This window comes from Marmota monax, unplaced genomic scaffold (genome assembly GCF_021218885.2).
Source record: "Marmota monax isolate L192 unplaced genomic scaffold, Marmota_monax_Labrador192_F-V1.1 WCK01_AAM20220418_F8-fsc00215, whole genome shotgun sequence".
Taxonomy (NCBI): domain Eukaryota; kingdom Metazoa; phylum Chordata; class Mammalia; order Rodentia; family Sciuridae; genus Marmota; species Marmota monax.
The window spans coordinates 2925219-2936222 of NW_026695214.1; the positions used below are offsets into that span (position 1 = coordinate 2925219).

The 11004-nt window shown below is 52.9% G+C and overlaps 1 protein-coding gene across 5 annotated transcripts; it reads left to right on the top strand.

Annotated features, from left to right (window-relative positions):
* Positions 1–1814: 1814 nt before the first annotated feature.
* Positions 1815–8912, top strand: Tarm1 (T cell-interacting, activating receptor on myeloid cells 1). Of its 5 annotated transcripts, none has more exons than XM_046431190.2 (7): positions 1817–1911; positions 6068–6103; positions 6216–6506; positions 6794–7090; positions 7944–8081; positions 8289–8463; positions 8710–8911. In XM_046431190.2, exons 1-7 carry the CDS (start codon positions 1878–1880, stop codon positions 8870–8872), a joined length of 1134 nt encoding a protein of 377 aa, XP_046287146.1. In that variant the 5' UTR covers positions 1817–1877; the 3' UTR covers positions 8873–8911. The 5 variants fall into 5 exon arrangements, with proteins under 5 accessions (XP_046287144.1, XP_046287146.1, XP_058430769.1 ...); XM_058574786.1 differs by having other exon boundaries at positions 1818–1911; positions 6056–6103; positions 8710–8912; XM_046431188.2 differs by having other exon boundaries at positions 1815–1911; positions 6068–6506; positions 8710–8912.
* Positions 8913–11004: the final 2092 nt, after the last annotated feature.

The window sequence follows — 11004 nt, forward strand, 5'->3', positions numbered from 1 at the left end:
GAGGTCCAGGACCCAGGAGAGGACAGGGCTGGAGCTCCGAAGCTTCTCTCCTCCGCCTGCAGGTGGCGCTGTCCCCCTGCATCCCTCTATGCCTATCTGTCCCTTTGGAAGGACACCAGTGGGACTGGATTAGAGCCCACTCTAACGACCTCATTTGACCCGTTACCTCTTTTTAACACTTCTGCATTTTAAAGATCGTAAACCAACAAAGTACCATATATATTTATGGTGTGAAAGGGGGTATTATGATTCGTGAAGGTGACATGGAGTGATTGAATCAAGCTAATGACTACGTCTGTCAGCTTTTGTGGTGAGACCATTTGAAACTGACTCTCTTAGTGAATTTGAAATGTATGGCATCTTGTCATTTCTTGCTATACAGCAGATATCAAGGAAAAGCCTCCCACCCGGCTAACCGAGGCTTTGGCCTCTGGCCATCATCTCCTAGCCCCCCTCCCTCGCCCGCGCTGTGCCCCTTGGGAATCCCTGCTGGATTCTGGACGTGGCCCGGGAGGTGGCATGTCCTCGGCAGCGGTGTTTCTCATGGCCCTAACGTCCTTCCTGCCCGCGGACTCCTGCGCAGGAGCTTGCTACAGAAAGCAGATGGAAAGGAAAGTCAAATGGTATCCTGGTGAACTGCCAGGCGCATCTCTATTCTGACATCAGAAATGATCCTCTTAAAAATTAGAGAGCATTATAGAGATGCACAGGAGTTGGGTTCATTTTGACAAAATCATACACGTATAGAATTTGATTTCAGTCCCTCCTCCCTCCCCTCCTCCCTCCCCCACCCTCCTTCCTCTATTGATCTTCCTTTCACCTGTTCATTTATTTATTTTTAATTGGGCTTTCTGCATCCCCTGTAGTATATTTACACATGCACATAGCATGGGTTGTTGGATTCATCCCACTCTCCCTCCCCTTTCCCGTCCCTCCTCCCTCCCTCTCGATGTCCACATCAGTGTTTATAGCAGCATAACTCACAATGGCCAGACTGTGGACTCATCCCGGGTGCCCACCAACAGGTGAGTGGGTGAAGAAAACGTGGCTTAGATACACAATGGAGCTCCACCCAGCCATCAAGAAGAGTGAAATCACGTCCTTTGCTGGTAAATGGAAGGAACTGGAGAACGTCATGCTGAATGAAATAAGCCAGACTCAGGAAGTCAAGGTCCAACGTTTGCTCTCATGTGTGGAAGCTGGAGAGGAATAAGATGGGGGCAGAAGGGGGCATCAGAAAGACACAGGGGACATCAGTAGAGTCGAAATAATCCTTACCTAATTTCAAATGAAAGTTTCAAGTGAATATGTTTTTTTATTTGTTTACGTATTTTATTTTTGTGGTGCTGGGGATCAAACCCAAGGCCTCATGTGTGCTAGGCGAGCACTGTACCTCTGAGCCTCACGCCACCCGAAAGCAAAGCCAAAGCAAGTCCGCCTTGGCCTTCTGCACTCACCGGTGTGGCCTGTGGGTGGAAAGTCCCCTTGGGCTCTGTGAATCTTCCTGAGCGAGACGCCCTGATGGCCCGTGTGAGGGCAGGACGATTTAGCCGGCATCGAGTGGCTTCACGTGTGCAGAATGCCGAGTTCTCAAGAGCGAGGTGCCTGCACCTCCTCGGGACCAACTCTGCAGGCCCCAGTGCTAAGCTTTTGGGGGTTTCCAGTCGGAGGCCCGACATGCGACTGAGGCCGAGCAGGGTTTGCTGTGAGTCAGGCCCTTGAAGGCGGGTGTGTGAGGACCGTGTTGAAATCAGCATGCTTCCTGATGTGCCTGCTGGAGGGAGGGACTGCAAGGCCACTTCCTGGGTCAGGGAGGCTGTGGCTGGTCTGTGGGCTGTAAAACCAAGAAGGACGATTGGAACAGCTGGCAGGCGGACATGATCCCTCGGCTCCTGTCCCTCCTCTGCTTCAGTAAGTGTCCCGGGGCCATCCCCTGGGCTGCAGAAACTCTCCTAGTGGTGAGAGGTTGGGGACGGAGAGAGAGAGGAATCACAGGGAAGAGCTGGACCTTGGTGATGCAGGGGAGGCACGAGCTCCAGCCCGTGCCAACCTCCTGGTTTTGCTGAGTGCCTCTGCACCAGGCTGCCCGGGGTGTTTGGTCTTCTCAATATCACTCAGCCTTTTGTGTAAGTAAAAGTGTTGAAGATAGAGACTTTATATCAGGGTTGTAATTAAAGTCCGATGTCAAGCGGAAGGTAACTGTAAAGTAGATAAGATGCAGAGGAAACAAGGTCCGGGGTTCCGACCCTGCGCAGTTGCTGGCCACGGTTCTGAGCCTGCCGCCTGCTGTTTTCTAAGGAGGCAGTTAGCTATGACGGCAGTATAGAGAGGCTGGCTTCAAATGGAATTTCTTCCTGTTATAATCAAAAGTAATACAAGAGACATCAGAAGATAACAGATAACAGGTTTTTAAAAAAATATTTTTTAGTTGTTGATGGACCTTTATTTTTTACTTATGTGGTGCTGAGGATGGAACCCAGTGCCTCACACATGCCAGGCAAGTGCTCTCCACTGAGCCACAACCCCAGCCCCAGCCCCACAGATAACAGAGTTTTCAGGTAGGATTCGATACTTTACTCGCCCTTCCTCCCACCTGAAATCATTGCATAGAACACCTGTGGGACTGGTGCCATACTTGGGGAACACCATTCTGTTCTATCCCCAGCCCCTAAAGAGCACTGCAAAAGCAAGTTCGGTCCACTTTTACAGCTTAGGAATTTAATCTGTATTTGCAATGTAGAGTGACTTGCTTAGGACTGCACGGATTCAGGGAAACTGAATTTCCAAACAAGACCGTCTGACGCCACGTGGTCAATGTTTCCACACAGCCACGGAGGTCCCCTGGGAGGGGCATGTATAGAAGGGGTCCTTGGTGTGTCCTGGTGGTATGGGAAGGGACTTGGATCTGGAGAAATCTGAGGAGCTAGAGTAGTTCCGAATGTGCCCAGCTGTGGGGCCAGAACGCAACCCCGGAAAAATACCTTTAGAAACAAGTGGCGCTGGATCCCCCGAAGCCCTGAAGAAAGCCGCCTGGCCTTGATGTGGCCTTGGGGTCCTTCCGTCACTCTGATTCTTTGACCCCAAAACTTCAGGTTCCCGGAGCTTTTCTTCTGTGAGAGGCCTGTCTAAGGAAGAGGTGTTCAGATGTGTTGGGGGGACTGGGCAGGTAGCAGGGTTCCAGAACCTTCACTCCTGGGTGCACCAGTTGTAGGGTGTCAGGACGCTGTGTCAATACTTAGGACTCCGTTTCCTCCTCTTTCAAGGTCAGCTTAACAGGTTCGTGTGTGAGTGAACAGTGCTCAAAAATGATTCTTGATTTTTTTTTATGAGATGGGGTCTTGCTGAGTTGCCCAGGCTGGCCTCAAACTTGCCACCCTCCTGCCTCAGACCCCTGAGAGCTGGAATTACAGGGGTGCACCACCATGCCTGGCTAATGATGATACTTTTTGTTATTCTTCCGTCTCTGACTTGGTTAGGGACTGATTCCGTCAACTGTTTCTTTGAGAGAGCTTCCCTGGCTGTCTGCATGGAAATCTCATTCCTTCTTTTTTATGGCTGAATAGTATTTCATTGTAGGTGGGATAACATATAGCTCCATAGACACAGATCTAGATCTAGAATGGGACTTTTTCCAAGGAGCTGGTTCTCAAAGTGGCAGAAGCAGAGACGTCCCCCAAACTGCCAAATGCAAACTTCTCCTGTCCCTCTTCTGTTCATATGAGTTACCTAGTCTAGGTATCTTGTAGGAGGGGCACCGTGCATGTCCTCTCTTCCTGGCACCTCCCCCTGGCGCAGTGTCCTCAAGGTCTGCCCACCATGGCCTGGCATGTCGACATTTCCTTGTTCGTGTGTGTGTGTGTGTGTGTGTGTGTGTGTGTGTGAGTGTATGTGTGAGAATAACATTCTATTTGAGGATGGACTACCTTTAGCTTATCCATTCCTCAGTCGACGGGCACTTGGGTATTTTCCTCCATTTAGCTATTTATTACTTCCCTTTTTAAAACATGAAATGTATTTTCAACCGATTCTTGTATGTAATTTTAGCACAAAAGCCTAGAAACTTCCTCCTTTTACTACTAAGACACAAAACTGTTTGCTCCGCAGTGGAGGAAAAAGAGGAAATCTCTTTGAATCAGCCCAATCTCTTTATTATGATAGTGTCCATACTCAGGCTTGATGTTCATTTGAAAGAGGTCTTGGCACTCAGGCAGAACCGAGTCCCCCGTGTCTGGGCACTTAGGGCAGGACCACTGTGAATGGTCACCTGTGTCAAGACACCTTCACTTAGAAGTTTCTTTTTGCATCAGTTGATGTCCGAGTCTTGAGAGGTGCGGGTCAGGTTCATTTAGAGTGGGGTTCTCCCCCCTGCCTCTCATTCAAATCACCAGGGGCATGTGGAAAAGTGCCCGGGCCCGAGCCCATCCCAGGGATCCTGACTCGTGCTTCTGGGTTGGCTCTGTGCACTGGACTTTCCCAGGTCCCCAGCCCAGTGGGCAGCCCAGGGTAAGACCACCCAGATGGAACATCCCACAAGTGCAGCTACCTGTGGGTGGGCAAGGTTGTGTTTTCTGGACTATCTGTTTGGATTTTTTTGAGGCTTACACAGGGCACCAAACATGAAAAGAAGTAATGGTAAACACTGGGTCAGAAGTCCTTCAGATTTAGAGTAAAGGCTGGCTCCCCTAGCCCTCCCCAAGAGCCAGTCCTTCGCCCCAGCGGGTGGATATGATGGTGCAGTATCGGAAGCAAGGGAGAAAGACGGGGTGCTGTGGCCAGGAGCACCCGGGCCCATCCTTGTAAAATATGACTAATGCTAAAACTGAGCGTCGGTCTGCTTTGTGTTGCTATAACAAATTACCTAAGGCTGTGGCATCTGCTGTAGTGGGCGTTCTGTTGGTGATATCAAGTGCCCAAGGGAATCAATTTAGAAGGAAGAAAGGTGTATTCTGGCTTGTTGTTTCAGAAGATTCAGCTCAGGGTCGGTTCCACGTGGCCTTGGGCTTGTGGCAGTACAGTGCATCATGGCGGGAGCCCACGGTGGAGGAGGCTGGTCATCCCACGGTGGCCAGGAAGCAAAAGGAGACACATGGGAAGGGGCCAGGGTCCCCATCACCCCTTCAGGAGCACACCCCCAGTGACCAGGCCTCAGCACACGAGCCTGGGGGGACGCTGCAGATCCACACTGGAGCAGCTCCCATCCTGGTGGCTGGAAAGTCCAAACAGCATGGCACTGGCATCTGGCAAGAGTGCCCTGTCCTGCCTGGCAGAGAAGGGGCATGTGTGCTGGCGGGGGAGCTGGCCTGGTCCTGTGGGAAGGGCATCAACCTTCACAGGCGCTGCCCTGTGATCGCATTGCTTCTCAAAGGTGCCACCACCTCAGTACTGTTCCCTGGGGACCTAACTAACCTCCAGCACTAGAGACTTTAGGGGACACACTCAAACCCCATCATGGGGCGTATCACCAGTCAGCCAACACGTGCTGCTGATGGCCGACCAGGAGCCAGGGCCTGGACAGACCTGGGGGCCACACAGAGACCAGCCTTCCTGCTGCTCCGTCACAGCACCTCCACGGCATGGGGCAGGGACACTTCTCTCAGCTCCTAACTATGACGACCAAGTGGTTTCGTCTTCATCCACGTCACCCGAGGTACCAAGCCTATGAGGGCTGTTCGGTCCCGGGAGTCTACAGGAGATTCCTACTCCAGCATAGGGTCCTGAGGTCCTCAGGAGCAGTCATGGTCCCCCAGGCCTGAATCCTCCCCAACAGTCTGCCTGGCAGGGAGCCCTCCCCTGGGGTCGAGGCAGGGGGCTCGGACACTGCGCCCCAGGCTGTGGCAGAATTGGTGGGAATATGTGAAACCTGGGGATAGAAGATGAGAACAGAGGCTCTGTCGGAGCCCGGGGAGCGCAGGTGGGAGCATGGGAGGCTGGCGAGGGGTGGAGGAGACCCTGCAGCACACGCGCAGCCCCGGGACCTGCATCCAGAGTGTGAGCCAGGGTTGGCTCAGCACGAGCTTGGGCCTCAGGCAGCTCCAGGCAGCCCTCTTCCTCACAGGCTCTTTTGCAGGATTGTGTGTTGGCCAAAGAGACCCCCCAGGAGATGGTGAGTGATGCTTCTGCCGACGCTGCCCGGTCCTTGAGCAGGAACGTCCCCAGCCCTACCCTTTCTCCCACTGGGCTTCTGCAACCCAGCCCTGAGCTCTGCTTCCTTCCAGGCTCCCTTCCCAAGCCCACCCTCAGCGCCTGGCCCAGCTCGGTGGTCCCCGCCAAGAGCAACGTGACTCTGCGGTGCTCCAGCCCCGTCCCGGGGATCCGATTCATTCTCAGAAAGGGACCTGATATTTTGGATTCCAAGCTGCCACTGGATCCCACTAAGACAAGGGCCGAGTTTCTTCTCACTGAGCTAGGACCCCGGAGTGCTGGGCCACACACCTGCGAATGCTTCTGGAGAGGGTTCTCTGGTGTGACCTCTCAGCTCAGCAATGTCCTTCTGCTCTTGGTCACAGGTGAGAGGAGGGGTTGCCCAGAATAGCATGTGGTGACCCTCAGATGGACGGATGGAGGTGAGGAAGAGGGGGAGGGGTTGGGCTGTCATCTCCAGAGCATCTGGGGAGGGGCTGGGACAGGACTGGATCCCTTGGCTTCATCCAGGACTGTGGGAGGGGACATCTCTGTCCTGAATCCAGAGCAGACAGTGGGGGAGGGGAGGTGGGGCGGGGACTTCCTGCCAGGCCGGGGGTGGGGGGGTGGGGGGGGCCTTTCCCCAGGACCTCAGAGCTACCTTCCCTTGCAGGGTATTTGCCTAAACCTTCCCTCCAGGCCCATCATGTGGGCGAGGTGACCGCAGGGGGAGAGGTGACCCTGCAGTGCCAGATACCCAGCACCATGGTGCGGCCTTTGGAGTCTGCCCTACTGAAGGCCGGGACCCCGTCGCCCGTGCAGCTGCACAGACCAGTGGGGTCGGAGTCAGACTTCTCCCTTCAGGGCGTGACAGTCAATGACACGGGGACCTACAGCTGCATCTACTACCAGGCCAGGGCTCCCTTCTGGGCCTCGGACCCCAGCCCTGCCCTGGACATCCTGGTGACAGGTGAGCTCTTTGTCACCTCTTAGTCTGTCGCTTCTCTTAACAGTCTTCCCTTCCCCAGTTTCCTTTCCTCGGTCGCTTCTGGCCCTTGGTGACCCCTGCGCCGTCCCTCCACATCCTGAATCCTGCCTCTCGGGTTCCCTGCATCTCTGCGGGTCCGTGTGGTCCTCGGGATCGGGTCTTGTTCTCAAGGACTCTCCATTTTCCACAGCCTCCTGCTCCTGGTCTGGCGCAGGTTCTCCTCGGGTCTCTTGTCTCTGGGGCCACTGTTAGGACCGAGTGATCCGTCCAGGCCAGCAGGTGGCCTCGCCAGCTGCCCTCTCCCCTCCTTCAGCTTTGTGAATTCTCTTTTGTGCCTTGAGACTGTGTGCGGAGTGCGACTGTTTTATAGTAAGAAATAAAGGTCTGGCCAGGTGCGGTGGTGCCCGTCCGTAATCCCAGTGACTCGGGAGGCTGAGGCAGGAGGATCAGGAGTTCAAAGCCAGCCTCAGCAGCTCAGTGAGACCCTATCTCTAACAAAAACATAAAAAGGACTGAGGGTGTGGCTCAGTGGTTAAGCACCCCTGGGTTCAATCCCTGGTACCAAAAAAGAAAAAAAGGAAAGGGAAGAGGTAAGGTCTTTAGGTCTTTATGGTCGTTGGTGAGAGCAGCAGAGGGCTTCCCCGACCTGCGAGGGACTTGCTGTCTTCCCTAGGGACTCGGCCTGCAGGGAACCCTGTTGCCCATGAGGTGAGCCTTGGGCTCCTGGGGTGGGCTGAAGCCAGGACAGGAGCCAGGGCCAGCACCAAGCTGCGCTTCTCCAGGGCCAAGTCCAGCAGCAGGGAGACCTTCACGGCCTTGCTGGCCTTTCTTTCAGTTCCCCCGAGGGCCTCGTCTGAGGGTTACACCAAGGGCAACCTGGTGCGGCTGGGAGTGGCGGCCGGCGTCCTGCTGATGGGGGTGGTCCTCGTGCTGGAAGCCTGGCATGCTAGCGGGGTGCCACAGGCTCGGCCAGGTAAGGCAGCTGAGCACCGCCCATGGCGGGCAGCTGCAGCGACGCCCCCACGGTTGGAGGGGTGTCTCTGGTGAACAGAAACAGAATACACTATTGCCACGTCCGCTTGTTTTTATTTGCCAATTTTATTTGCCTCAGTCAGCCTGGGAGGAAGAATCAGGTCATTTATTGTGCACTAAATACGTCCTCCCACTCCTGGTGAGATAGATGATTGCCACCAAGCAGCTGTTCGTAAAGATCCACTGTTCCAGCAAATTTCAGCGACCTGGTGCCGCGCCACTGACTGCAGCCACCCGGTGCTCCACCCGCCCGGGTTCTCTGAGCACCAAACTTACCCGGGGCCCTCTCTGGTTCCTCCGCATGGGTACAGATGGCAGATTAGGTAGACTGTTCTTTTCACCATGTGGGACTGTCTTATTCATTTTAGGGACAGACTCTAAATTGTTATGGGGTGCCAGTGAAGCCCTGGTCATAGTAGAATTTAACAAGGAGCCGTTAGCCTCCATGACAGCTCGCGAGCACCTGAGGGGAGGAGGGGAGGCGGAGGGGGGCCGCCGTAACCTGTGTTAGAGGTGGGGATACGTTAGTGATCCTCTTCTGAATTCAGGTCTGTTCTTGGCACCCACAGGCTCCCCCCAGATCCCCAGTGCACCTGTGAATCCTGGACAAGTTGGGTCAGCTGGTCTGAGACAGTGTCCTGTGCCACCGGGTCTCCCAGCTCCTTGAATAATGGCTCCCTCTTCCTGACTCCTTACCTGGGACAGGGACAGGCTTGGCACCCTCACCAATAAAGCATTTTTATGATTATCATAATAAAACGTAGGAGCTCTTTTCTCTACTGACACAGCCATGTCACCTGGATTCTAAGCCAAAGCCCATGTATGTATGAACCTTTTCTGTGATCCCAATTCTATCAGTTTGGTCATTGTGGCTTTATTTTTCCTTTTCCTAAGAGTGTATGTTGAGAATATAAAATATACATGATTTATATATATATATATATATATATATATTTGGCTGAATTATGTATTATAATAGATGAGATGTATATATATATATATATACATCTCATCTATTATAATACATACTTATATTCCTGATAAGTTGCTGATTGGACATTTTATCCACTTTTATTTTTAGTTGAGTTCTTTTTTGGTGGGGGGCAGTACTGGGGATGGAGCCCGGGTCCTGGGGCATGCTTAGCTGAATTCTTTATCTTATTAATTTTGCAACGTAAAGATACACACAATCTGGACACAAGCCCCTCAGCCCATATACGCTGAGCAATTATTGGTTTCAGTCCATGCCCTATCTTCAGATTTTAACTTCTTTTTTCCTTTCTATACTAAGTGTTGAACCAGGGCCTCGCACTGAGCCAGCTCCCAGCCCCTTAACATCTTTTGAAAAGCAAGAGTTTTGAATTTTGGTGAAAATGAGAAACCAAGAATATTTTTCCTTTATGGGAAAACCTTCTGTATCCTAGCTAAGAAATGTTTGCCCACCCCTTGGTGAAGGACTCAATTTTCTGGTTTCCCTTCCCAGTTTTCTGGTTTCCCTTCCTATTTCTGTTGCCTCTCTCCAGTGCCCTTTGCCCTGGTGTCAGGGCTCGTCCTGGCTGTCCCCTGTGCCTGGCCTTCTTCACCCAGATGTTCCTGGTGTGCTCAGGCAGCAGGAGGGCTGTCTAGCCCACCATCCCAGGGAGAGGCTCACCACTCACTCCTGCTTAGGAGGCTTTGGGCTGCTGTCTGGTCAAGAGTGGCCACAGTTGATAGAGCTCTGGTTTTACAGCCAGTCTGGGCGAAGAACACCAAGGAAAATCAATCTCTCTCTCTCTCTCTCTCTCTCTCTCTCTCTCTCTCTCTCTCTCTCAGTACTAGAGATCAAACCCAGGGGTGCTTTACCACTGAGTAACATCTCCAGCCCTTTTTATTTTGAGAAAGGGTCTCGTTAAGTTGCCCAGGCCGGCCTCAGACTTGCAATGCTCCTGCTCCTGCCTCAGCCTCCTGGTGCCTGGGATTGCAGGTGTGCACCACCACATCTTCTTCCTGACCCCCCAGTGCTGGGGATCCGACCCAGGGCCCCTCATCCCATGATAGGCAAGTGCTGTACCACCGAGCTGCATCCCCAGCCTCCCCTGAGTTTTATTGACAGATAATTGACAAACAAAATCCTTACAAGGCTGTTGAAACATACCATCCATTACCATTAACTATGTCACCTCACTGTGCAGTCGCTGGGAACTCCTCCTGACGGATGGTGACTCGGTACCTGTGGAATACTCTCTCGCCTTTCCCCACTCCACCTTTCAAGAGAAAAATTGGATGCTATCTATCAAAACTCCATATCCACACTCTCTCTTAGAATCTGGCTTGAAGATACCCTTAACCCTGTAAACACACACGAGTGAACATTGCCAATAATTGTAACCTATGGGAAGGTTTGATTTAGAGCCCGGCTCACTGCTGGCCCTAATCGCATCTTTGCCAGCAACGCTACCCAGTTTCTAATGGAGCATGAAAAATGGCCTCAGAGCTGGATTCCCTCACCTCCAGGGCAGCTGGTTCAGGCGAGGGGCTTCAGGACTCAGGATGCTCTCTCCCGTCCACAGGGGCTCACCTGGTTTGGGTTCCCTGCCACACTTCCATCTCCATCTAGAACCTGTATTGGAGGCGCGGAGAATCAGTGATCCTCTTCTGAACTTAGGTCTGTCCTTGGCACCCACAGCCTCCCCCCAGATCCACAATTTATTTTTAGAAATAAGATGCACTGAACAGGACACAGGCAGAAGAGGACTCTGCCCGAGTTCTGACCCTGCCCGTTCCTGAGCCCCACGGGCTGAGATGCCTGCAAGTTCCACACGATGCTGCTCAGATCTGCTGCTGGGAGACTTGTCCCCTCCCGTTCTGGAGTATTTTGATGCTGA